This window comes from Tyto alba, unplaced genomic scaffold (assembly GCF_018691265.1).
Source record: "Tyto alba isolate M040663 unplaced genomic scaffold, T.alba_DEE_v4.0 Super-Scaffold_44, whole genome shotgun sequence".
In the NCBI taxonomy this organism is placed as follows: domain Eukaryota; kingdom Metazoa; phylum Chordata; class Aves; order Strigiformes; family Tytonidae; genus Tyto; species Tyto alba.
This window is the reverse complement of record NW_024881320.1, coordinates 4,044,992-4,072,888: the sequence shown is the minus strand read 5'-3', so window position 1 is coordinate 4,072,888 and position 27,897 is coordinate 4,044,992. Positions and strand designations below refer to the sequence as shown.

Genomic DNA, 27,897 nt, shown 5'->3' with positions numbered 1-27,897 from the left:
GACAGCTTTTCCTGCTTTGAAGTCACATGAATGAGGTATTTTGGTGTGTGCAAACAGGAGTATACTGCGGTATGGTACTATGAGCAGTAATCAGAAGATTTGTAATGCCTGGGGGATAGAAATTGTTTCATAAGAAATTCGTTTATTTAAGCAAAAGGTGAAAATATTGAAGATACTATATTGCTTGATACATGATTTCTAGCAAGTAATTGTGTGCTTCCTGCTCTGTAGATTTGATATACTTCTAGATGACCTGGAAGCTGGTTCTACATCTTCCTTACAGCACAATAACCCAAGAAAAAGGCTCCAGTTTCTCTCACTAGATGATGTAGAAGGTAATCTGTCAAAGTGAGGGAAAAATGATCTTTATTTTTTTGCCATAATTTCTTCCACATTGGCAACAGCTGCTTAAATAGAAAGCTGACAGTTTATGAAGTCCAACTTTTAAATATCCTCTAAATCTTTTCTTATCCCTGTAGACAGAGAAATACCATTCATACAGTATTTTATTTTTATGTATATGCGTGTGTGCACAATTACAATGGAACATCAAAAATAATTAAATCGAGAAAGAAGGGCAATATATTTTCCTATGCTTAACTCAGTTATACAATGCATATCTTAGTAGGGTCTATATTAAGATGTACATATTCTGTCATACTAATAAAATTCTATTGCTAAACATTGCATTACAGATAACAAAGAATAACTATAATAAAGCCAGTTGTTTCATATTTTTTAAATGATTGATTTGAACCAAATCTTTTATCACTTTTGTAATTCTTGTTACAATGTTCCGCTTTTGTTTTTACAAATGCATTTATTTAGCTAGTGTTTTCATGACAACTAGTCTAGTTGGTGATATTTAGAAATGTTGTACCAGTGAAAGTAATTGCTAATTAGCACAATACAGTAATCTCTTAAGCAAACAATATGCTGTGCTATAAAGATCATTTGGAAGATGACCCATACAAATGTTTTGGGAAGTTTGCTTAAGGCAAGCTAGTAGGGCTTTGCTAGTCACTATCCTTTGTTTCTATTCATCCAAGATGACACTGATGTTCTTGTTAGTAGTTTATTTTTCTGTCCTATGTAATAATTTCACAGACAATTACAAAACAAATAAAAATATGCCTATTTTATTAATAGGAGGGCAGCATTCAGGTGTCAGACACAGCTCTTGTGCTGAATCAGTCAATACTGGAATGAAGAAAATGACAGCTCGGGACGAGAGGAGCATAGCACAAAAATATGAGCCAGTGCTATCACCTTGTGAGGGAGACTTCAAATACACAGCAAGGATTAAGACTCTGGCTGAAACAGAGAGGCTTTTTGATGAGCTGACTCAAGAAAAGCAACAGGCAAAGATTATTTGTATTTTAAAGTTGTGACGAAACATGCTTGTTGTATGAGAGGTGCGGGATGTAGCCGTATATATATGTGATGCATGGCTGAAATTCATACACAATTTCTGGTGTAACCCTAGGAATGTGCCATTATCATTCCCTGCTCTACTTCCCATACTCCAGTCCTCTTCTGGACTTGAACTTTATTAAAGGAGAGTCACTTTAACATAAACACGGTGTGAATGGAAGAGGAGTTGGAGGGAATTTACTTTCTTCCTTAATGGACAGTGCTTTAAATTGGCCTTTCAAACAAGGAAGGTTATTCTGGCAAGTAAGAGAGCTCGCTTCAGAATGATCCTCGAGAGGGTCTGCTTATGAATGTTAACTTTTGTATCAGTTTTGTATGGCACATTATTACGATAACTTAAGTTAGTGTTTAAGAACAAGACTGGATGTGTGTCTGTAATCTATACACCTCACCTTTCCTTGTAAGATGAGTTACGAAGACTTATATTGGCTCTTGAAACTATAATTTACAGCTGAAGTATTTTCTGTTGTTAGATTGAGGCTGCATTGAGTCGAATACCTTGTTCTGGTGGAAGAATGACCTTGCAAGCAAGATTGAATCAGGTGAAAAAGCTTCTATGTATGACTGTTCTCTTAAATTGTTCTTCCACTGTTTGAGAATACATAGTGTAGATGAAAGTTCTGCTAGATAGTAAGTGTGATTACTATGGGAATTTTTCTATACCACTGAGAATTGTTCCTGAATATGGTTGAATTTTGAAACGGTGTGAAAGATGTTCTCTATTCTCTAGACTGTACTGCACTAGAAATTAATCTGGAAATTACTACAAGTTCATTAGACACACTCTGGCTTGCTATGTAAAAGGTGTAAGTCTGGATAATTTGTGTGCAAATGATTCAGAAAAGAACAATTAGCCCTGCAAACATTTGATTTTCACCCCCCCGCCACAAACTGAGAACTTTTCTTTTGTGTGTGTGTGTGTGTGTGTGTGTATACGCATATAAAGTATGTTTGTGTATTCATATATACATACTACATACTGTATATTCTTTGTGAGACTGTTTATATCTTCTATTTTTTTGTACATGGGATGCATTTTCCCGAATTACTGTGAGAATAGTCTGCTATTGTGGTAACACTGAGAGGTAGATAAACACAATACATTAAGAAAATGCAGTGACTGTAAAACAGATCCCTGAAGCTGTAGAGAGGATGATGTGCTGTAGGAGAAAGTGCAAAGTTTTAGTTTTTCGTTGGTTGCATTTTGTCTACTTGAAAGTATAAAGAAGAAAATAAGAAGGCAAAAGTAAGTAGTGTAGGTGGAATACAGGAGAGTGCCTTCTTCAGAAAGCTCTGCAGACTCTGAATAAAAACAAGTGTCTCAAAGTTGTGTTTTAGAGGTCTCTGTGAAGCCTGCAACTTCAGCATTTCCTGCACTGTAATCCCAGGGCTTGTTACTAATTTGGAAGTAAAAGTGCGTTCCAGTAAATCAATACTGCCACTCACAGTGGTCAGCTGTTTCTTAATTTTGACTCCTTAATTATCAGCCTGTCCGAATTCTTGTCAAGTTTATATCATGGAGTTCTGTAAGTCACATGGCAAAAAACAAAATACTTGAAACAGTTTTTTAAAAAGCCAACAACCTACAAATACACACACATACATAAAAATAATATGAAAAATTTGTAGGTCTGGCTGTAGCTTTTGGGTGCTAACAGAATGCTAGTAATGCATCAAAAAGGATACCAGCAGAATATAGGAATAATAGTAGTTTTTTCATTTTAGAAGGATCACCAGATTTTGTTGTATTAAATCCTTTTCTTTTTTTTTCCCCTTTCTTTCTTTTCTTTGACTTTTAGGAAGCCCTGGAAGATCGCTTGGAAAGGATTAATAGAGATTTGGGGTCAATACGCATGACTCTGAAAAAATTTCATGTTTTACGTACCTCTGCAAATATTTGACAATTCTCTCTTGAATGCAAATATGCTTTTTTTTTTTTTTTGCACTAATATGTAATTATGCACTCAGTAAATGCAAATTGTTTTGTATTTTTATAAACCCTCAATAGTAGTTTTACAACCATGTTACGCTTTACAAACAGCAATATTTTGTACTTCAAACAGCCACCTATATTTTAAACATATTTTTGTTACACTTGAGAAATCAATGTTTATCCTGTATTGTAATATTTTTAGAAATATTAATTATTTTTAGTGATATTCAATTTATAATAAGAACAAGAAACTAAAAGGCAGCTTGTTTTCAGAAAATGATAGTGTTATCCTTTTGCACTTCGTTTTCCTCACCGTTTTATAAATATTTATGGTAAGATGTAAATATTAGCCAATAGGAAATTTTGAACTTTAATACAGAAAGCAACATGAATTACCTGTGTTTAAAAAGAACTACTGTTACATAGTAAATCCTTTTAATTTAAACCTTTTAACATGGGTATTTTTCATTGTGATGAAACTGTGAGCAATACTTTTGTTGTGGCTGGCTGGCTGTGAACTGGTATACATTTTGCTAGCTTGGTTGCCACTGGCTGTGTTGGGAAAATATTGCTCGAAATTCTTCGATGTCTCCCAACCGTCGCAGCGAGCGGTGTTTGGATACTGTGATTCATGAGACTGACAGCAGCCATCCTGTCTCCCAGTGAGCACCTGCCCTCCCGCTGACACTCCAGGACTGGAACTACTTAAGTTACTGGTTTAAGATGCCAGACTGGGTTTTGTGCCATGCCAGTGTTCTGATCCCGTACAATTCCAAATGAAATCCAAGCTGTATTTGTGGACATACATGCATTTTTCTTGGTGAAAAATACATATTTGCTATTGCTGAATTACTGTCCAACATTGATATTTGAGTTTGTATTTTAATATGAAATAAATGTTTAATTAGATTCTTTCCTCCTGCCCAAGAACAATAATAGGTTCTGGGATATTACATCAGTGATAATGTAGGTTTTAATCATATTGTGTTTTTTCAAATTCTGTCCTTGTTCAAGATATTTAGCCACCAGTGATGTGATTATAAGGCCAGAATAGCTGTCACAAAGGAAGCTTGTGAAGGTCTGAGTCTAATTTTAGAGTACTGTGTTTCAAGATGTTTGATGAAGAACTGTCCTATTCATGCACAGTCTTTTTGTAAAATTGTATTTTTTGCACCCAGTTCAGCCCTGCAGGTTCTTTTAATACAAGATGGGTTTTTTTAATACAAGATCAGAGTTGGGGAGAAGTCAGGGATGTTAGTTACTCCTTTTCCCTTTTACTCTAAAATGTAGAAATTGGGCCTGGATGTTTGGAGATAACTTGCTCAAATACATTTTCCAGGCTACACAAATAGATGTACAATTTTGATAGTATTCCATATTTTTACTTGTAATTTTTACTCAGAAGGGTTTGAGGGAGGAAAAAAGAATCTTGACTTCGCTGTGCAGCTCTGCTAGTTAGCTGAAGATGTTTTCCCACCATTTTAATTTATTAACAGGTGCAATTTAAAAGTATTCTTTAAAAGTATACTTCATATTCATGTAGTTTGTTTTTTGTCTTTTGTTTTGTTTTGTTTTAAAATTACATCCAGAAAACTGAATTGTGAGTCAGAATTTATTTTTTTTTAATCAAAAGTCTTCCTCCCTCTGTTGGAGCTCTTTAGGCTATTTCTGTTCTATTATAACACTAAAGGGGGAAGGAAATGTAAGTGTTGCTCTTAATAAACTTCTAGGATGACCTTTCAAATAAATGTATAGCTTAGGGTGACCTGTTCAGCATGGTGCCTTTGGCCTGATTCTTCAGAGGGGCAGAGAATCTGCAGTTCCAGATTAAATCAGTGGGAGGCCTGAATGCTCAGTGCTTCTGAAAATCAGAGCTGGAGCATCAAAAAGTGGGGCATACGAAGTGCGTGTTTACTGTGGAGAACGTGACTGCAATTGCTGAGCACTTTGCTGAATGCCTTTTTTTTTTTTTTTTTAATTTATTTTTAATCCCTTTTAAAATCCTTCCCCTTAACATGAGCAACTTGCCTTGTCCCATATTTGGGGACAAATAAGGACTTTCAGAGAACCAGAAGCTTATATTTCCTCTGAGGAGGACTTTAATCATCGTTCTCTTGTGTTCTTCCACCTGCCACCTCTCCCCTAGGCATACATTTAGCGCCTTTCTACATCTACTGGGCTTTGCTGGAAGCCCCAGGCTTTGTTCTGTTTCAGACTGCCCTTGCAGGACACTCCCAGGTGTAGTTTTCTCTCTGATAATAAACGTTACAACTTCTTCAGCTCTGAGCTTTAGCCTTTGGAAAACAAAATTGCTATTTGTCCACACCTCTTAAAAAAAAGAAAAAAAGTCTCTGTACCTTTGATAGCTTTTGGTATAATCAGCCTTGCACTGGCAACTTTGTCTCTGAAAAAAAGAGCTGTAATTCTGACTAGACCTTACTCTGTCAAAGCAGGTAGCGTTTACAGAACAAACTCATTTACTAGGCAGGCTGACTCTGACGGGAACCTCCCTGGTGGGACCCGAGAAAGCAGAAATGGGAGCTGGTCTGGGTGAGGCACAGAGGAATCCTTGAGGATGAGGACAAAGAATTTGAAGCATCAGCTGCACAGCTCTCTTGAAACTGGTGGGTTTGGAATTATCCAGGACCTAACGCGGTGCTGGTTGCTGGTAGCACTTTGCATTTGCAGAGTGGAATAGGTGAGGTAATGAATCCTAAAACAACAGCAACAAAAAAAAAAAAAAAAAAACAAAAAACAAAAAACAACCCCGCAGCAAATTGACAAATGCTTAAAACAGTACAGCAAATTTTGTTGCTGCTTTTTTCTGAGGTTTCTGAATAAAATGCTTGTTAAAGCTTTACTGATTTTTTTTTTCTTTCCCCAGTATTTCCAGAGAGTAAAGTTACGAGGACACCCAGCCCAACTCCCAGTGCCAGGGGCAGGGTTGGAGCGGCGGCTGGGTTGGGGCTTCACCCCCTCACCGTGGAAGTTTGGCTGCACAACCGTTCCTGCCCCTTCCCGCCGGCACCTTAAAGGCCGCAGCGGGAACCTCCGGCTGGAGGGACCCGGTGGGAGCCCCGCACGGCTGCGGGCCGGGGGGGAGCCCCGCGGCTTCGCCCCCCGGGCCGGCGGGGCCGGGCCCCGGCGGCGTTTCCCGCCGCGGGCGGCAGGCGGCACCCCCGGCCCGCAGCCGTGCGGGGCTCCGGTTCGCCGCGGGGAAGGAAGTGGCGGCTCCCCGCGGCGGTGGGCACGGCTCGGCCGGGGGAATAAAGCTGTCCGGCCGCCGCGGCGGGGCAGGGGGTAGCGCTGGTGCCGGGGCTCTTCGCCCGTCGCCGCTTTCCCCCGCCCTCCCCGCAGCGCGGAGCTGCGGCGGCGGCCCGCCTCGCCTCGCCTCCCCCCGCCTCCGCCGTCCCCGCGCCGCGGCAAAGCCGGCGGGCGAGGAGCTGCCTGAGCCCGGCCCACCCTCGCCGCGGATTATGCCAGCGGAGCGCGGGCATGTCGGCAGGCAGCGGTAACCCCCGAGCCGCGGCGGCAGCAACAGCAGCGGGAGCCGCGGCCGCTGCGCCGGGAGCAGCCGGTGCGTGGTGAGGGGGACGCGCGGGGGGCGGCGGGGCGGGCCCCGGCACCTGGCGGCACCCCCGGCCGTGCCTCGGCGGGGGCGGGAACCGCCGCGGGCCTCAGAGGAGGGTGAGGAGCGGGGGGGAAGGCCGGGACCGCGGGATGGCTTCAGCCTCCCCGAGGGGCCGGAGCGGCTCGGCCGGCCCCTCCCCGGGGCCTCGGCGGGCGGCGGCGGCGGAGAAACGGCCCCTGCGGGCCGCGGCGCCGGAGAGTGCCCGGCCGGTACCTCCGGGAGCTCCCGCGGCCTCGGCGGGGTCGGGCTGTCTCGTCCCCGCCCGCCGTGCGACGGGATGCGTCGGCGGTAAAAGTTTCCCGAATAGAGGAGTAAATGGCAGGGAGGGACGGCTCTGCAGCGCCGCGGGGTCTCCGGGCGCTGCAGCCATAGCAGCACGCTGCCTCGGCTCCTCGTTACCGCGCGCAAAATAACGACGGATTCGTAGTTTTGCCCTAACACAGCCGGCGGGTGTACTAATGAGGTTTGGTCGTGTTACGCCGTTATCCCTTTCTCTCTGCGCTGGCGGGTTGTAGGCAGCAAACACCTTTCCCCTCTGCCCTCGGTCGTGGTTTGAGTGTCGGCGTTTGACCGCTGGGCACGGACACCGACACCCTCCGCACTGGGTGTTTCGTAATGGCAGAGGGAGCATTTTCGGTAGGTCATGGCTGGAAGCGGGGGGGAACCGTGCTGGCAGCCTTCACTCACCATCCGTGTGAGGCCAGAAGGGACCGGTCCCATGGGAGAGCCTTTGTCCTGGCCGCAGCCCTCCATGTCCTCCTTCCTCGGTTACAGCATCTCTCAGGCTTGAATTTCAACGACTTCAGCTTTGGCAGAGGCATTGGGTTGGAGGTTTGGCAAGAAGGTGGTGGCCCCAAAGTCCCTCGGCCGAGGCCTGGCCGTGAGGAGGGGGTGAAGGTGCTGCCTGGGGACAGTCTCCCTGCCAGTGGTAGGAGCAGAGGGGTGAAAAAACCTGCAGCAGCCTCACAGAAGAAACATCTTTGACTAGTTACAGCTGAGGAAGAACCTCATGGGCTTTCAGGGCTCGAGACCCACCCCCCCCGCGCGGTCACTGAACTGTGGGGTGGCTGACTGGAAATCGGCCGTGCTCCTGAGGTGGTGCCTCCCCTTGGCAGGGCAGCAAGAGGAAATTTTTTCCCTTTAGAAAGAGCAGAATGCCCATTCCTTAGCTGGGTGTTGGGCTACAAAAGAGGGGGGGTCTTTCCTCCTGGCCTCCCCAGCACTTGACAGAAGGGGCCCTGCCCGGTGCTCCCTAACCACCCGGGGCTGTGTTCTGGAGTATGCTGCTGCCCCACAAGCATCAGGCTACAGCGTGAAAGACTTTAGCTTTTTGTCCTGCTGTGGGAGGGTTCAATCACTTCCTTCACCTCCTCCCCAGCCCCTCTCACTCCACTGAAGAAGGAGAAGCACAGAGGAGAGCACTGAGGTGGGTGCTCAACTTGGGGCTGGAGCATCATTAGCAGAGCCAGGAATGGGGAACCCCTCAGAACAGTGGCCTGTTCAGTCAGCCCCGTTATTCAGTCCTGGCTTATTTTATATTAAAATGCCATGACTGAGGCAAAGTTTATTTAGATTGTGTGTTTAAGAAAAAAAAAAAAAAAAAGTTTCTTCCTGTGTTAGTACCTGCTCTAAAGTGAGAGCTTCCATCTTCTGTGTGCTCTGTGCATCTGGAAGCAGCTAAGTGGGTAATGCGATGCCAAAAAATGTTTTCAGTCTTTGAAGACATCATCTGCATGTACTCAGCTCCGTACATGACAACGGTGCAGCAGGACAATGGTGATAGATTAGTCTTCATGGACACCAAGGCTTAAATAGGAGGTGGGTTGATTGCATGTCTAAATATCTGTGGCCTGTAACACTCCTTATCCTCCTATTGCATACTAATTCCCTCTCCATGCCCACATCTTTTTGCTTGTGCTGTATTTTTATCGTGTAGTTTATTTTTGTCATGACTGCGTTGTGCTCCTGAGTAACACAAGAAGACTATCTGCGTTGCAGAGTTCAGCACTGGCTTCTGAGTGATTTTTTCCACTGTTGAATAGGAGACTGCTGTTTGTAGGGCAGCTTTTTTCCTGGCGTTTGGCAGACGTCATGCCTGCGATGGCTGATAGATTGCTGTGTAGTTGGTTATTCTGACAGGTAACCAGCTTGTTGTCTTGGCCCTGGGCTGCTCCATAATTGAAACGCCTCCTCGGGATATACAAAATAAAGAATGGCCAAGCATGAAAACACAGTTGCAGACTTGTCCTGGCTTGCTGTTTTTCACAGGAATGCTGCTTCGTGGTCCTTGCAAAGTATTCTGACTGTGGCAGCATCTCTGGGAGGGGAAGAGAAACGAGCAAGCAGGGGCTGGATATGCAGCTTGTTGTGCTTCTTGCTTTTGATAGAGCAGACTTCTGGTAGGCTGCTAGGTTCCATTAATCATATTTAAGTTTCTGTCACTAACTTTTAATTAAAAGCATGGTTGATACCACTTTAATGAATGTACGGATGTTAGCCATCTTCATGCATAAAAATGCTTTTTAATTCCCTTACTATTCCCTTTATGGCCCTTAGATGCTTTTGTTACCATTTAAACAGCATACAGTAGCAGCTGTTTATCTTCTTAATATAACTTTTTCTTGCATCTGTGTTCAGGAAACAGTAATGGTTTGAGTAAACAATTCCCTGGTATCCTTTAACAATATTTTTTTAACTAATTTGGCAGAAGGGGTCATAACTGATGTCTAAATAGTGAACTCCAAGGCTTTTGCTGACAGTACCCCTTAGCCTAAGGTAACTTTGCTAAAACTGTTATCTGTTCTTCATGGTTATGTGGGGTGGTGAGGGAAATAAGAAGCCCTCAATGTATGGCTTCTGATTCTGATGAGCTTTACAAGGATCTTTCTCCCGAATTATAATTTCTTATTAAAATATCTTTTTTATTTTGGGTTTGCTTCTGATGGTGTATTTCAATGCATTTGTCGCTTGTTGTGCATCTAACAGCCCAAGCATTTATTGTGATTTACCATCTGGCATGTGGGAGTTTTATCTAACTTCTCATTTTAGTTGACAGCAACCAGTTTGGAAAGACCTTGTCCTGAATTTATTATTTTTTATTTTAGATAGAAATTCTCAAAACTTACAACTGACAGTGGTGCTAAGGGGTTTTGAATTTAAATAGTTTCTTTTTATTCACAATTTGTTACTGCTTCTGTGAGTTGGCAGCACATCCTTCAAGCAAGCTAATTTAAAGAAGGTTCCTCCAATTAGTCTAAAACAGCATTAATCTCCCCCCTACATTCAAATAAAGATCTTGTCATTCAGCTGCTGTCTTGGCAGCCTGACTGGAAGGCATTAGAAAATGGCAAGTGAAAGCTGATGCTTACTCCCGAGTGTAGTTTGACTCATGCCATTCATGCATATTCACGGTAATGTCCTGTTCTAGGACCAGCGTGATCCATTGAGAAACGTTTTTTTCACATGATGTTTTTCTTTTAGTCTCCCTCTTATTCGAGACACATGCCTCATTTTGAGGAGAGAGAAGGCACAGATATCAATGTCTTGCTTTTTATTTTCTTAGAAGGAAAAATCAACATCCAAACCCCATGATTTTCTTAATAGCCAGTTTCTCTAAATGGTGAAGATGCCTTCTAATTTAATTTTAAAGCTGGCTGACATAGGGTATGATGCAATTAATATTTCTGCTTATCTCTCCGAATTAGTAAGATATGTCTAAATTTAATTTTTAGCCTGAAAGCATCTTATAAACAAAAATGTTCTGTAGTATTCAGTGTGAATGGAAATGGAGTAATTAATGTGGGGGGAGGGAATAAATAAAACATTTTATTTTTAACTTTGTTTCCTGGGTGTTGGAGGAAATCCAAATGCCACAACAGTGTACTGGGGCAGAGTCGTCTGTGTGAACTCACCCACGAACTGAATTGAAATGTGGTTTCTCTAATCATGGTGTCCATGCCAAGAGTCCTGTGAAGTTTTAAATGAACAAAGTAATGAATGATATTTAGATGTTCTTAATGCAAGAAGAACAAAACAATTCAGAACGGGCCTAACTCAGATCCTGTCGCTTCAGGGAGTTTTAATCAGCATGATGCCAAGTCAATACGCAGAGCTCCTGAAATCATACTTGTGAACCTTCCATAGGCAAGGGGTTTTGCTGATGTGGCTGTTTCAATGGTGGGTTTATTTAATTAAAAAAAATAAATCCCTAGAAGCTCACAGCAAAATGCTTTAGTAAATCCCACTGAGGAACTCAGAAACCGGTTGGGAAAAGGTATCTTTCTTTTTGAAGGGTGGTTGTGGGGATCCAGAAGACCTCCTGGGAGGTGGTAATATCTGGAGACAGAGCTGCTTCTCACTCCTGCAACCCTTCCCGAGTGTGTTTGACACAGGGTCAAGCTTCAGAGGCAAGAAGAAATAAGAGGTTGCTTAGTCAAGTAGAGATAAAGAGTTACTGAGCCTATGTGGGTACAGGGAGCTGCAGGATTTGCACTGAAAGAGCAGGAAGGAATCTAATAAGCACAGGGCTAAAACCTGCCTTGGAGAGCTTGGGTACATCCAAGAAGATCCCAGGAAGGAGGTGCTGGATTTGCAATGAAAGACTGTCCAGGAGGGGAAACTTAGTGCCTCCTACTGAGAGGGAAAACAGTGACTCCCGCCCATGGACTTCCATGTGCAGGGGATGGTAACAAGGATACAGTTCTCTTGGGTTTGGTGGTTAATGCAGCCCAGGTCAACGAACAGTGTGGAAGGCTACAGCGAAGGCGTCTGCCCTGGCAGGGAGTTCAGGAGCGAAGGTGTCAGGGTCATTGCTCCTGTGTCCTCTGGGCTGGTGCGGGACAGGAGGGCACATACCAGCGCTCCGAGTCTGCAGCTGCAACGCCATGGAGGGCAGGAACGGAAAGCAAACACCTCGGCTGATTAAGAAGGGTGCTGGGCAGAAGGCAGCTGGGCGGGTAGGAGCGTGGGCACCCTGAGCAGCAGCTGGGTCTTCCGACAACCCTTTGCAGCAAAGGCTGATCTTCGGCTTCTGCTTACTGAGTTAGTGCTTGAGGACTCCAAATTAGATTGATTTTTTTTTTTTTTTTTTTTTTTCCCTTCTGGTTTTTAAACAGCCTCTGGAAAATCTTGCTCAGGCAGATTTGAAGAACTACAACATCCAGAACTCTGCGTCCTTGTGGACATCAGGGTTTGTTCACAAAAAATCCCAACACTGGGCACTGAGTATCTAAGATAGCAAGGACTCTGCACAATCCTGACTTTGTTGTGTTTGGACAGCTGAGGTTGGTGAGTGCCATGACGTTGTAAGCAGGAACCTTAAAACTCCTCTGCTGGAAAGCAGTTAAGTTTAGGTAAGTTGGAGAGACTCCCTTGATGTGATGAGGAAAAGTCATTTGCCACTCATTCTCTTCTGTTCCTTTAAACAGCTCAGCCTCCTGTCGGAGACCAGCTACTGGGATTTTTACTTGGGGTTTTTCCACCAGTTTCTATAGTCTTGTCAGGGGTGGGGGGAACAGAGGTCTGGACAACCAGTAATGAAACAACAGGTAGTTTGCTGCTAGCTGGGAAGGCACATCTGATGGTTGCAGTGTAACCAGGAGGATTTGGGAAAGATAATGGTGAGTGAACTGCTGAAAGTTTTGTAATTAGTCATTGCGGCAGCAATTCTTGTAATGGACGGGAAGTTAACTCTGATTTGTTTGGATTGCTGGCACTTGCATAACGATTGCTGAGCTTTGGGACACTAATTCAAGTATATTAGCTGACTTAACCCACAGAGCAATGACCTGAGAAGGCATTTCTCTTTAACAGCTCAATAACTAATTCGGAGGGTGAGAGTGTGTAATAACAGCAGCACACTGAGCACTTTGGCATATCTCGGGTGCTTTAGGGGTGAGGCCATGTTATCTCCAGGTCTAGAGAAGTTTGATGTTTGCATGACTTAACTCTGGATGTCTAGTGGGGCCTTAATTCCATTGTGTGCTTTAAAAGGTTTTGGAAAGATTTCAGACTTTTGTAGTACAGCTGTGGTAAACTGCCATTCAGCTTCTGTATGGGTCACTTGTAAGGAGTCTGGTTTGGGACTTGGTGGATTGTTCTGAGGCTTTTTTCAGGTGATTTGGGTTGGAGTAGGGCACCCTGAAGGGCTGCTAGCATTTCTTAAGAGGGCTGCCATCAGCCACGAGATGTTTGGAATGAACAGCAAACCAATTTTATGTATGTATTTATATACAGACATGGTATAATAATGTTTTATATACATTTGAAGACAAGTCAACGGGAATAACTTCACCCATGATTGTAATTTGTTTCAAGATCAATACTGTAACTTAAGTAACCTCCTCCTAAAGGTAGAAACATTGCAAAATCATTTTGTCTCTGTGGGTGGCTTACCTATTTTAATGCTGCTTTTTTTTTTTTTTTTTAAAGAAGGAAATAGACATTTTATATTTATCATATCAGATGAAATTGAAATCTAAATATTTACATCTTTTCACTGGATCTGAGGTTGAGCACCAGTTGTAGGCGTTGCCAAGCTGTTTAGTTGTCTCCTTCACTGAGTAGGTTGATTTCTTCAGGGTGGTGGAGAGATGGAGCCTCATATTTCTGTCTCGTCTCTCTTAGCCAGTCTCTGCATCTGGAAATACTTCCCTCTGTGGGCTTGGTGACCTGGCGTAACGTTCAGAGGGTTTTTTAGCCTAAACATGCTGAAAGCTAAACTTGTGTTATCTCCAGCAGAATGCAGAGTTAACTGCAAACTGTGAAACTGGAGGGGGAGTTCAGGATATGAGTATGTAAATAATTCAGAGATATTTTGTGAAAAAGAACAGAAGGGGGAGGAAGGCCTCTCACTTGCTTTTTCTCTGCCACCCTCATCTCCTCGGCAGCATGCTCTGTGGCTGACTTGCAGTGCTCTTTACAAGCAAAGGTGGAGGATCACTTCTGTGTTAAGCAAGGGTAAACCAGTAGCAGATGTCTGAAATGTTGCAGGTCACAGTTCAGGAGAAGGGACAGTAAAAATCTAAAAGTTTCCAGTTTTGCTCTGTTTTCCTTGTTTCCAGGCGGGCTGTTATTTTTTTGAGCAGGGCTATGCTGGTGCTTTTAGGCTTCTGATCCACCAAAGCAAACTGATGGAGATGGGCAGATAGCTTGTTTTGTCTTCCCTCTCTCCCTTGTTTTTAAACATTGTTTATCCAGACTCTTGGGACCCAGTATTTGTCTAACCTGTATCTGGATTGTAAAATATTGTTCCCAGTTTTAACTTCAACAGAAGGTAAACTTCTTCCATCAAATATTCTCAGAAATGTGGTTAGCATGGACACAGTGTGTCTTTTGTCTGTTTTGAGACTACAGAATAATATTTAATGCCTATAAATAGGCTTTTCAAGAAGGAAGATTTATCTAACACTACCTCTGTGAGAGGGAAGAGCGTATTTGGGCAAGCCTACTTGAAGGATTAAACTTTGTAGTACAGCTTCTGTGTGTTGCTCTGGCTTCCCAGTTTTAATATATCATTTTGTTTAGAAAAGCCAGAGATGATTTGACTTGCCTTGCACTTCGCTATCTCTGCTTGATGCTCTGCTCAGAGAAATAGTAGTATTGGAAATGAGGCATCACTATGTTGGGGGTGGGGAGAAGACTGGATAGTACAACTTTTCAGAGTTACAAAGTGTTATAAACTGATTTCTACCAGCAATTACTATTCATGCAAAGCTGTAAGGAACAATGCTCCCTACATTTCATAAGTGCTTTTCTTTCTGTGCCTGTCCTTCAGTGAACCTCATTAGGCCAAGAGCCAGATCTTCTGCCTCACGTCTGCAAAAACATCTGGGTGGAGAGGATGGAGGGGAAAGAGCCTTCTGCTGTCCTCCCTCTGTCCTTCTCCTTCATATGGTTGCCCCAGCAGGAAAAGGAACTTGACGTAAAGGGTATATTTAATTGTCTAATGCAGCATCTGTATTATCAAAGGTTAGAGTACTTTATTTTCCCCCTGCTCTCTGTCTTTTGTTGTCTGTATGTCATTTTTCTGATGGAACTTGTGTTTTTTTCAGTTCTACTTTGATAACAAGGAATAAAAAAGAGGTATTGTTTTATCTTACACACTGTTAAAAAAACTGTCAGCTAAACTGTGTTGGGAGACTACTTTTATTCTTGATCTAAAGGCTGAGTATAATTTGACTTTTAGACCTCCCATTCTTCCTAAATCAAGTTTATGGTACCAGCAGATAGGAGAGTCAGCTTCTGATTCTAAACAGGTTTGGAGCCACTAAAAACCCCTTTTGAAATCAGTTTGACAACTGAGAACTGCCTTTTTAATATTCCTGTCAAGTATTCTGCAGAGGTCTTTTGCAGCAAACTTGTAGATATCAGTCTTTCCTGCATATTTTATTTAACTTGCTCTTAAACTTCCTAGAGGAATGCATGCAGATAAGCTTTCCAAAGCCTTTTTAAAAGTTTTTTTTTTTACATGGAAACCTGGTACCAGTGAGGCAAGAGTTAAGTAAAACTGTGCTGTGCTGGGAGAGTGCAACCCTTTGGTGCTCAGAGCACCTTGAAGAAAGGGATGCATTTTGCTTTGGTTTGGCTTTTCTTGAAGTTAAATCCCTGTTTCTCACCACCTTTTCTTGCTTTATGTAGCCCAGGTGGTATCTCTGGACCTGTTGAGTGCCGGAGGTCACGGCCAGGTGAGGCATCATCCCCAGGCTGCTGTGGGTGACAGCCGGGACGAGTCTCTGGGTGCCCAGACTCAGCCAGGGGAAGGCAAAGGACATTAATTGGTGCTTGTTTAAGCTTTATCCTTGCAGCCTGTATGGCCGCAGCTGGCCTGAACCGCCTGGCTTGGCTAACTTGAGCCATTTCTAAAAGCAGCAGAACCACAGGCACGCACTACAGAGCCCAGGGGCTTAGCATCGCAGTTATCATAAGGTATTTCATCTGGAGGTGGAAAAAACAGCCCTTACAGGGTTTTTTTATCTGAAGGCTGGCAACGAGTGCAGAGTGAGTGACATGTTTCCATTTCACTCATCTGTTGTCAAAATGGTGACACCTTTGAGTCACGTTAAAAATGAGACCTTGTAGCTGAATCAGCACATCATTCCGGTAAGCATGGAGCAAGTGTTTGTTGGGTTTCCTTGTATTTGTCCTTGTTAAGAAAATTATTTTCCCCTCTTCCCTGAGACAGGATGAAATTGATTAATGGTATCGCTAATGTTTTGGGTTAAAAATAATGGGAGACCCTGATTCAGGTGGAATACTGGATGTTAGCTGTAAAGATGTTCAAATAACCTGCTGCACAACTATTTAAAACCCTAAAAATAAAATAAAATTAAAAAAAAATGAGTGCCCAATAGCCAGATGGTTGGAAAAGAACACCCCACGATCAATGAGGCAATATGTAAATATTTTCAATCATTACCACAGTACTGCTGTGTTGACATTGAAATTCAAAGTGCTATTCCATGGGACTCCTCATTGATCAGCAGATGAGCTCTGATAAAAAGGAGGATAAAAGCACAATACTGCGCATTATTATGGGTTGTGGGTTTGGTTGACAAGGACAGGCTTCCATCAAGGGTCTACAAATGGATTTCACACTGTCTTTAAGCATGTTACCAAGACACTGTGTTTCTTCTGCGGCTGTCAAGTACCGATTAAATGGTGTATTATTTCTTGAGCTGCTTTATTAAAGGTGAAATACTTCGTAGTTGACTAATTTTTCTGTGCTAATTGCCACATTTATATGGAAAGGGGCAAGGTGGAAGCTTATGTAGATTTCTCTGCTTGAAATATACCTAGCTAGAAATGACTGGAAAGTAATATAAATCAAATGGTTGAATTAAAATTAATTTTTGAAAAAAAGGTCCTCACAAGAGCAGGCTGTAGAGACCCTGTCTGGCTGACTCACTTAGAAATCTTCACAGGGGTGACAGCATTCTTATGCATAAAACATTAAGTGCCTTTAGCATACACAGGTGCTGAACCCACCAAGAGGATTTTTTTTTTTTTCTTTTCTTTTTCCCTCCTCCTCTACTTTTGTGCCCCTGGAAAAAAAAAGTCTCATTAGGTTATACTCCTCTCAGAGGGGAGTTTGAAACTTGACTCTATATAGATGCTTACAGAAGCTGCTTTTTAAGATCCGAATATGTAACTGCCCACCTCAAAACACTACCATACCAGTGTGGAGCAGATGCTGCTGTTTGCTGTTCCTGGGATCCCGCCGTGGAGGTGGGAGGTTGTCCTCCTCTGTCCGGAAAGGTGAGGTGTCCTGTGGGGCGTGGGGAGCAGGTTGCTGCTGTCGATATATGATGTTAAATGTGTACTCTTCCCACTTTACATAGACTGGTGTGAGGTTCATAAAAATCTTGTCAGGGTGCATGTAGAGTGTAGTTTGTTGGGTTTTTTTTTTTTTTTTTTTAATGTCTTTTTCTTGCAGCCTAATCAGAGCAATGGGTTCTAACACTTCACATTCCAGTTTCCCATTTCGTGTGAGGGAATAATGACTTTTGAGAAAGCAGGGAGAGGGCTTTGCAAATGAAAAGCTCATTATAGCTACATCAAGGAGCGGAGCCCAGGCAGCTTTCTGGAAACAGTTTGCTGTTTGCTTTCTCTCCCTTCCCCTAGGGTCTGGCTGCTTACCGTGAGGCCAGGACCCTGTGCTCCTTAGGGAATGTAACCCCAGAGGCACTTTGGAGGGTCCAGATGCTACAATCATGAGACAGGGGAAAGCGGTCTTGGGGCCTGACCAAGTCGCTCGTATTTTCTAGTTAACTGCTGCATTTATCTTGCATGTTCATTAATTTCCTGGCACATCTTGGAGCCTCTTCATCTGATTACAGAGTTTTTCAGGATTTTATTTCTTTCTGGTTTGTTGCTTTTTAGTTGCTCACTTATATCCCCTTATTGTTTAAGGGTGACTAACTGATCTGAGAACAGGAAAACACCTTCTCAGAGAATAAAAGACTCTTGTGACTATCTGTGGTCTGAAACTGATGCTTCCAAACCATGGTCATGCAGTGTTTGACCACAGCTGACACTTGTTAGGGCTCAGTATTTATTAATGCAGATTGTGCAAAAGCAGTAGGCTGAGTTAAAACAGCTGTGGTATTCACTGGGAACGATTTTGCCAGTTCATTTATCTCTTCAAGATACTGCTGTCAGTGTCTCTGTCTTTGCAGAAGCAGCATGTGAATCTTGCTTCTTGTTGCCTTTGCTCCTGCTTGACGGGACTCTGATCTCAGGCGTGAGGCCAGCGTGCTCTGGTCTGTGGAGGTCATCGGGTGTGGTTGTTCAGGTAGCAGTGAAGTGGGTACTCTGCCCATCCCACCAAGATAGTGTTTTAGTGGTGTCAGTGATGGTACCTCTTAGGAGGACAGACTGAAAAGTGGAGTGCAACACATCAGTTAAGCAGAGAAGCCTTCAGAAGCCAGCGGAAAGCATCTTATAATTAATTGTCCTCCATGGGAAGGTAACTGGCAGTTCTGTTACGGTAATGCAGTGTTTTCAACGTTTGAGCTAAAAATGAGCTGCTTGCTGCATCTTCCTCCTTGCAAAATGTATTTGCATGTGAATCTCTACTAATAGCTGTGGTCTGCTTTCATGTGCCTCTGTGATGAACTATGGTGCTGCTCCAAAGTCAGATGTGGTCTTTGCATGGGCTCAGTACTGAGCCACGCCGATGCCCAGAGATTTCCTTGGAGAGATGCTTCCCTGAAAGCCTTTCGAGGAAAGGAGGAAGTTTGTAACGTTTGTCTTTGCAAATCACCCATAATAAAAATGTTCTTCTAGCCGTTTGGCAACTCTTACATTAACTCATGTTTCTCGGTGTTTTTGTTAGGTTACTTTTTCCTGGTTTGCTTTGGACAAATGTGTCCCTTGTTTAATAACGCCGGTCTCCCGCACTTCAGTAGTATAATTTTAAAACAGAAGCAGTTTTAACTGTTCATTTGATTACCACTTATCACAAAGTGTTTCTGAAATGCAGCCAGGGTTAATTATTATCAATCTAAAAGAGGCTTAAACCTGACAATTTTTAAGTTTAAATTTTGCATTGGTAATCTGTTCTCACACCTAAAAATAAGTAAATTAAGAATAGCATCAGTGAAGCCTCTGCAAACTGCAGTAACTTCAGATGAAGACTTGGGAATACAGTCAAGGTGAATTGTGTATGATAATTAAAAAAAAAAAAAAGTTTTATAAATATGCCATAATGTCCTAGACTACATTAATTAGCTGTTACTTTCAGTGTTTACTGTAGAGAAAATTCTGGTGTTTACGTTTTTCCAAAAGCAGTACTTTCAGTTTCTGTTGTTCAGAAATGTTTTTGCTTTTAATCACTTTTGATTTCAGCACTTTTAGCAAGCATGTAGAGAACCCTTATCGTTCTATTTGGAATAATTGTTTCAGACTTGCTGTCACTGAAAATAAGGAGTTTTGTCATCCTTCCCCAAACTACAAAAAAAGGAAAAAATACCCAACCCTGAGACAAAAAAGAATGCAGAAAGTAGGAAGACTGTTTTTCTTGAAAATTTAGGAGGTTTTATGTCTGTTCTTTCAGGTTTGACTAGCTACCCCGTGAGGTTTCCAAGTTTGCCTCCACAATGGGTGAACCAAACACTGAAACTCTTTCTGAAACCTTGGGTCCAGGCCCCTGCTAATTCTGTGAACTTCATTCTGCTCTGCAAAACTAGAGAAATGGAGCAGGGCTCGGGGTTGACACAATTTTAAAAAATTTATTTACTTAAGTGTAGGTTATGGTGGATATTCCTTTTGGGACAGTGTTTTCTAGCCTATCCAGCATCTATAGAAACTTGTCTACCTTATGAAAAAAAATGTAGAATGGACTTTGACAAATTCTGATGCAGTTGAAGAGGAGTGAATTATTGTATAACACTTAAAAAGTGGGAAGACTCAGTCTGGCTGGAGGTATATTAGGTTAGAAAAAAATGCAGATATAATTAATCCTTTTTAAAAAGAAAGGTAATGTGAGGATTCTTGTTTGCTTGCAGATCAGTATGGTTGAATGGGCTAAAAGGACTAATGAGACACTCGCCTTCCTGGAAAAGTGTTTAAAAGTTTAAATGCAAAAGCAAGATTATAATTTTACATTTAAATATATTTCCATCATACAGATTTGAATAGGTGATTTAGGAAGCAAATCCTTTGGGGTTTAAATCACTGCATTGTGTATAACAGTAGAGGAAGAAACACTTCAATTTTTTTTCATAAAGGGAAATTTATTCTTAAAGGATTCCTTAAGAATTTAGTGGGTTAATTCTGCCCCAAAGCATGCACACAAATTCTTGACACAGGTTTATATCTACCAAATCATCAAGTATTTTTCCTCAGTTCATTTCAAGCTGCAATTTTAAAAGTAGCAGTGATTTTCACTGTTAATTTTGTTGTAAGCCTGTGGAGTCCGTTTTATTTATGATCTGATCTTGACTCTATTAATATCGGGAGCAAGAGCAATAGTCAATAAAATAAAAGAAAACTAAGATTCAGCTTTGTGCTACATTGCAATCATATTTAGGTGACATCAAGGAATGGCATCTAGTCAGTGAGCAAGACAACTGCACCTATGTATACATGTTACAAATACTGAATTGTAGCTCATCCTGGGGAGTTGGATCGGGTTGACTGTTCATACTCAGTGCTTTCAACTCTCAAAGTGCCTGGCAAAGCTAAACAAGTGCTGTAATACCATTGTGGGGCAGGAGCGTTTCCTCTGTGCTGTGCACATGAGGATGCAGATGTGTGGTGGCTGCTTTGAGACCACAGTGGAAAGCTGTACGTGAGCCAGACCTAGCACATGGGAATCCCTCGTCTTTAAAACTGAGATCAGACTCCTAAACCTTAGGTCTACAGACTAGACCTGTAGTTCCCAGCCCAGATAGATCCACATCTAATGGTTGCATTGCAGAAGGTTTTGAGATAGGTTAAGCAACTTGGTGCCCAACTCTTTCAACTTTTTTTTTTTTAAGCCCAGACTGGGAAAGCAGAAGTGGCATTTGGGCTCCATGCGACTGGCTCAGCTGTGAATCAGCAAATGACGTTAATAAGCATTTGTGGACTAAATATATTTTTAAGCTGTCTGGCTGCTTGTTCTTGGTGAGATCTCTGAGAGTAATGGTCCTGAGAGTAATGCTACTCGCATTTGTTCTTCCTTTGGGATGAATGTGACCTGTGCAAGCACTATTATTTATTTAAATTGTTGTGCAAGAAGATACAAGAGTAAAGAGCGATTCTACCCCCTTCCCCCTTTTTTTTTTTTCTTTTTTAAATGGTTGAAAAGGCATACATTTTCCTGTTAACTGAAGCAGGGTATTGCAGCTAGAGGAATCAATGTTTTTTCCAAGCATTTCAGGTTCTTTGGTGCAGGGAGCAAACTACATTGGTGTTTTAGTTATGTTTTGTATAATTCTTTGGTTGTGGGTGCTGGTCTTAAGGCTTGGATCCAGGTCCCAATTGAGGTGATGCTTTTTTTTTTTGTGTGGATGTGGAGCCAGATTTGCACGTTCTGGTGCAAAACACAGCTCCTGCTACAGGGAGGGTCAACTGTGCCCTTCTTGACCTGAGGGGAAGGGACTATTTCTGCTGTTGGGGAGTTCAGCAAGTTAAAGGCAGCTTTAATTTGAGTGGGTGGTTTTCGGGAGTGTGTGGGATCTGCTGAGGCCCCGTCCTCCCCACACGCATAGCCAAGCTATCTTCTGATCTCTGTTGACTTCCCTAAGCCGTGCTGGCTGCCCGTGGGTCACTTGTCAGGGGAACGGCTGCAAATGCTCCAGCCACCCCATTAGACCTTGTGCTACCCGGGGCTGTTGCTCTGTTCTGGCTGCTGCTTGAAAGACAGCAGGGGCAAATAAACCAGGGATAAGCCAAGAAATTAAAGAAGACCGAAAGGAACTTGAGGATACTTGGGGAGATCTAAGAAAAGAGGGGAGTAATGGCTGCGAGGGGGGAGCACATGCGTGTGCTCTAAAGTGCACACCAGATGCTTTAAAAGCAGTGTTAAAAACAGTTTCCAGAGGTAATGATGAGACTCTGCCTCAAGGAATCTCTGAGAAAGGCAACGGGCTGCTTGGCGTAACGAAGCAAACCACGTAAGCTGCTCAGCAGGTAACGTTACAAGTTCCTTCTGGCCTGGAGCTCTCCTGACAAAAATCAGCCTTGGGGGAAAGCAGGTAGCTGATGGCTGGAAAGTGAAGTGTAGACCGGTTGCCTGGGGTTGACATTTCCTGAGCTGTGTGGGAAGGGAGCTGGATTTGTCCTCCTGGGTGCTGCTGGGCCACCACCCCTGTCTTTGCCATCCCTCGGGCCTAGCTGCACCGTCCGCTGCGGCAGCCATGGGGGTGCCTTCTCCTCACTCCTCCTCCCGGTGTGGGAGGACTGGGAGGGTTTATAAAGGCAGCTCTGGCTCTGTTTCCACCCTTGAACATGGGATCCTGCCCCGTCTCCAGGGAGCTACGTGGGAAAATGCTGCGATGTGGTGTTTTTTTTGTCTGTGATGATGTCCCCTTTGTGGAAATTGTTCAACACCCTATTTAAAAGGGAAATGCTTTAGGGGGAAGTTACGGTGTTGTAGAGAGAGAGCACATGAGAGTGGTCAGTGCAAAGTGCATGTGCGTGTTTTTTCTTCTCTCTTTTTTTTTTTTTTTTTTTTAATTTCCATGAGTTAGAGATGACGATGACTCATGGCTTGGAACGCACTTTAAATCCCTGAGGTGCTCATTGCCGCCTACTATCACGTATTGAATTTCTGACATACCAGAGGGATGTCTGCAGAGAAACTCTGATGTGCAATTATAAAATGTTGTAGCTTTATGTTGTTTGCATAGGAGCCATTAGCATGGTATAACTATGAAAATAATGCAGCTTTATTCTTGCTGTTGATTTCCCATGGGCATGACAGTTAAGCAACTATGTTTTATCTTTCTGTAGGATGTTGACACATGTGGACCAACAGTGACATCCTTTTTCAGCAATGCTGTCTTCACTCCCTCCTGCATTCAGAAGCACCTAGAGAGATTTTTTGCAGAAGGTAGGTTCTGGCGTTTCAGCTGGATTTGGCTGTTCTTTTTCTTCTGTATTAAAAAAACCCCAAACATGTAGACGTTACTAGGGAGAATGGTAATGAGTCTGATGGATACTAGCTCGCTGCTGATGAGAGAGGGGATTAACCTTAGCTTGGGTTCCACTTGAATAGATGCTTGGGGGAAACGTGATAAAATGGCGTCTGGTAGAATGGCTGTGTGAGTTGCCTTTGAGAAGAGCTTAGCAGTCACACGACATGGCTTAAATTGCATAGACATGTGTACTGGTAATAAACCTCTTTTTAAAGAAAACTCACGCTCCCTGCCCTTTTCTGCTTAGTTAGCATCCTTGTTTATTTAAAATGTTTCAAATAACTAAATTAAAAGGGAGAATGGCTGCACAGGATGTACAATTAACACTTTTTTTGTGTGTGTACATTTAAATCTTGTGTGGGTCTTCTTCCCAAAAAGCTCTTAACCTTGTTACATTTTGTTTGTGTTGAAATAAACAGTGTGCAGCCTCTGGTACTACCATAACATTGTTAATTTCTACCCTTTTTTGCCCTCTGAACTTTTAATTTGCTTTACATTGCCAAGAGGATTGATGTGCAGAACTTCCCCACTAAAAGTGTAGATGGGGAAGCAAGTACCCTGTGGTGTGTTTTAACAAGTAAATTTAAAGAGATTTTATGCTTTTTATGAATGTATGTACCTGCTACTCCCTTATGCTGTAACCTTTGGAATGTTGCTTGTGGGTTTACTGTGTATGTATCCAGCTCTCACCAAACCTTTTTTGTGTGAATTCTAGAAATGTGTATCATAGTGTTAAAACTGCCTACAAAATTAATGGCTGAACAGGACTTTTTTAATAGATGGGGTATCATCCTTTAGACTGACTCTGTAGTTTTGGATCTTATTTTCCTCTAGTACATTCCTCATCACTCAGTTTCCTTCCCTCTATCAGAAAGGGTGGTTTTAACTCCATCAAATATTTCTCTTCGAAGGGGTACTGTGGTATAGCAACTTTGAGTTTTTGTTGCTGGATATTAAAACTCAAAAATTGCTGGCTTTTGCTTTAAGAGCAATGAATTGCTGGGAAGAACGGAGAAAGGATAAATGAGTTTGGATCTGAGACTCTTCACTTATCAGACTGAAATATGTTTTCAGTTTCTCTGGATTTATACCTCAGGGTCACAGCTGTTACACTGAAACCACAGTGATACCAGCTCTGTATTAACATGCAATATCTTTACCAGAAATCCTTGAAAAGTAAGGGTAATTTGAATACTTTAAATATCTCCTGTCAGGAAATTGGCTCCCAGTGAATTCATCACCATTCCCCATGTCGATTCCTTTCCTGAAGCCTCTCTCTCCAGCATTAGCAGAGCTGTGAGCTAGTCTGGGTAGGCTGCTCCCAGTGCTGCGGCTTGTCCCGCTGTGGCATACTGGATTTCCTTGGGAGAGAGCCCGGCGGCTTCTCTTCTGCTCACTGCAGCGCTCTGAAGGAGCTGCGGACAGGTCTCTCTGGGAACAAAAGCTGCTGTCAGCAGCTTGAGCAGAGGAGTTTATGCTCGTAGAGGCATTAATTGCCATGTGAATTTGTGCTCCTGTGCTGAGGGAGAATATCTGTGCCCCAAGAGCTTTGCCTCCCTTGCTTTAGATAGTGCACTCCCCCTTTGCTCCCCAGTAGGCTGTTGTAGAGGAGTGTTTCTCTGAATTAGTGGTAACAGCAAAGAAATGCAATCCTTAGCAATGTTTAGGGTCTGCTTTGCCCTGAGGCTGTGGTTCTACTCATTTCACTTGCCTGAAGGACTTCATAGGCCTGAGGATCCTCAGTAAGAGAAGTGCCCAAGTTGTCATTAATTTCCTGGGCAGGTGAGGGGAAGTTGCCTTCAAAATTGTGTTCACAGCAAAATTAATCCACGAGGCTTGCATCACTAGAGAGCAAGTAACATCTGTGGATTGGCAGGTAAAGAATGTAGGGAGAAAAATGGGTTTTAAACCTTGTCAGGAAATGCAGAGTTCATGAAAACAAAAAGCTGAATAGCAATGTCCAGGAAGATGCTATAGGCACCAGGTAATTTTCCCCTCTGTTCTGCCAGCATCCATGTGCAGCCCTTTGTTTCTCCAAACCCGGAGGCTTTGAATCTGAACTGCTGGACAGAGTGAAAATGATGGGAGGAGGTTCCTCTGCAAGTCATACCTGGTAGTATTTGGGCAGGAGGCTAATATATAGGAAAGGGGGAAGATAGATGGGGTGAAAGCAGGTGGAATTACAGGGTGCCTTTGCCTGAGAAGATGTGAGGCAGGCTGGGGACGGGCATCTTGTGCACTTGGGAACTGGTGTCCCCTCTAACAATTTGAGCACATCACTGAAGGAATGTATGGTGTCCTATCAAATGGAAGAAGGGTTTGCTTTGCAATTGGTTCCTTCTGATGCTCTTCTAGCACTCCCTGCCTTGCCTGCAGCACCTGTCTTTGTGCCTGTGCCATGCTGTGCTGTGATTTTTAGGTACATTTCCACCCCTGCCTGTGTAACATGACAAGCTTTTCCCCTTCCAGAGCCCTGTGCCCTTTTATATGGATACAAATTGGAGCTGAATCTTGCATTTTCTGCGTCCTATACTTACCAGGGGACTTACTATGTGAGCCATGACATGAGAATTGCACCCCTTACAAGGGGTGAGTTTATGGAAACTGACTGAATGCAGAGAAATCTATCCTCACATCAGATCCTTCATAGACTATATTGCAAAACACTTTACAGTGAGTTAGATAAAGGTGATAACACTTCAGAGAGCTCAGTGATGGCTGCTTTTGTGCTGGCAAGGAGAGGAACCCTGTTCAGCAGTATAGTGGAGCAGTACAATTGTGGCATTCCCCTATCCCAAAGTGTAAAGGTTGTGAGTTAGTGTGGCACTTGTTACAGTGCCAGGCAGGGAGAAGGGGGAGTTGCTAACAGGTAAGGGAGGAAGGATTGGGGTCTCATAAAGGTAAGAGATAGTTAAGGTACATTGAGTTAGACCTGACAGTCTAGGACATAAATGTTTGGAAAGGCACAGAAGGATCCCTTTTTTTTTAAAAAAATATTCTCTTGTGTATTCTGGCACTGTGAAATTTCTAGTGGAAATATGGATGAGTTTTTCTTTTGGTTGTTTTCCTACTTTTGCAATAGAAATACTAGACACAAGGAACTGTTTGGACATCTGTATTTAACGGGGAGGAAAGAGCTGTGACACTGGTGTGGTTGTAACCACAAACTAACTGACAGTTTCCTGCTGCAAGTAACTTTGTATAGGTCTAAACCTCGTTCATTTGTGTTTGTCTGTGCTGTTTAAATATCTGAAGAAGATTCCAGTGCTTCTAGGCTTCTTGTTTTTCACAAAGTCTTAGTTGTAGTGATTTGGGGGTGGCGGCATGAGGAGAGAGCATTACAGCCTGAATACAAATTCAGGTGAAGTCCAGAAGGTTTCTATATTTTACAATATTGTAGAATGTAAAAGTCAAGAAGTAAGCCCATTAAGTATGTGTCAGACTGATTTTGTGATTACGTTTGTGCGTACAAATCTCTTCTTTATTTCTGGAGAGAAAGGATGTAATCGTGTGAACCTACCTGTGTGGCTGAGACCTCTTCATCTGTTATCTGTCATCATTACTTGCTTCTAACTCTCCTAGCTCCACCCCATCCTTCTCTCCCGTGATGTGTTAAATATCACGGTTGCAAAAATGAGGGCATGTTTTTCCCTGCTGTTCCCATTCCAGCTGGAAAACTTGGACAGATCCTTCCCTTGTGGTTTGTGACACTGTAAATAAAGGCTGAGGAGGTCACACGTTTTCCATCTCAAGTTATTTTGATTCCAGTGCTGGAATGGGGTGGGGGGACTGTTCTGGCTTATTGTGGGAAAAAGAACTCATTAATGCAAAGGGAAAACAATTGGAAAAAAGGCTTTTACAAAGAAGACTTAGTCTTTGACTGAATCTGAGACTTGAAGAATTAGCATCAAAGATTTCAAAGGAATCTTCCAGTAAGCTTTGAAATAAAATTTATCTACAAAGTAGAGATCCTGCACACCAGGCTCCTGTGATCTGGTGCTGTTCCTGGATGGTTCTGAAAAATTTGCTGTCTAGCTTTAAAGGCATATTGGTGTTACTCTATAAGCATATTGGTGAGTAATTTTACCTATGTTCGTATGAATCTGGTTACTCATATGCTTAAATGTCAGTTAAGTGGGCTTTTAATTATGGGGTTGAAAAATTCTGGTCATAGGTCTCACTGGCTGTGATGCATCTTGCAGTTCGGCTAGCCTGAGTCGCTGCTTCCAGCCCAGGGCAGTACCAGATGGGGCCTGGGGCACGGTGGGTGGAAAACACGTATGCACACTTGCTCAAGAGAAATGATACAGTTCAGCCTTCTGAAAATCAGCACTGAATTGTGATGCGTTGCGGTGGCTGTTACTGCTGTGGTTCACAGCTGGTGTCCTACATCTGGCAGGCTTGGTCTCCTCAGCTGCGTCCCTTTCTGTGTTGGTGTTTAAGGATTTGAATGTTCACAGGAAACACTGCTTTACATTTAAACTTATATCTCATGTTTTAGCTTTTGATATTTGTATAATCCTGTTTTGGATTTACTAAGAAATGAGCTCAGAACAAGGTCCACTGGGCTTTACTACTAGGTGGTGATATCTGGAGTATGATTAATATTAGCTAACAGTGGAGGAACTAACAGTTACAGGCAACTGTGTTACTTTTGTGGAGTTTTGAAGAGGCCTTTTCCTGGTAAAGATTTTTTTTTTTTTTTTTTTAATCAAAACAGGATACAAAATGTGAATATAATTTGTCACTACAGAACTCACATTGTATCTTAACACTAC

At 42.8% G+C, this 27,897-nt stretch overlaps 2 protein-coding genes across 11 annotated transcripts in view; both read left to right on the top strand.

Annotated features, from left to right (window-relative positions):
* Positions 1-4,274, top strand: part of MPHOSPH9 (M-phase phosphoprotein 9) — a 32,036-nt gene extending 27,762 nt beyond the window's left edge. For 3 of the 4 annotated variants that reach the window (XM_042805114.1, XM_042805113.1, XM_009974556.3), the window contains 4 exons: positions 232-335; positions 1,150-1,361; positions 1,908-1,976; positions 3,234-4,274. In XM_042805114.1, coding sequence (XP_042661048.1) covers positions 232-335; positions 1,150-1,361; positions 1,908-1,976; positions 3,234-3,335 — 487 coding nt within the window. In that variant the 3' untranslated portion in view covers positions 3,336-4,274. Of the gene's footprint in view, positions 1-231; positions 336-1,149; positions 1,362-1,907; positions 1,977-3,233 lie in introns of those variants that run through there. The other variant, XR_006166724.1, reaches the window with a different exon arrangement.
* Positions 4,275-6,589: 2,315 nt separating this feature from the next.
* Positions 6,590-27,897, top strand: part of PITPNM2 (phosphatidylinositol transfer protein membrane associated 2) — a 140,722-nt gene continuing 119,414 nt past the window's right edge. For 5 of the 7 annotated variants that reach the window (XM_042805447.1, XM_042805445.1, XM_042805442.1 and 2 more), the window contains exons 1-2: positions 6,592-6,944; positions 22,935-23,034. The gene's annotated coding sequence lies outside the window, so the exon portion shown is untranslated. Of the gene's footprint in view, positions 6,945-22,934; positions 23,035-27,897 lie in introns of all 7 variants that reach the window. The other 2 variants (XM_042805440.1, XM_042805441.1) reach the window with 2 other exon arrangements.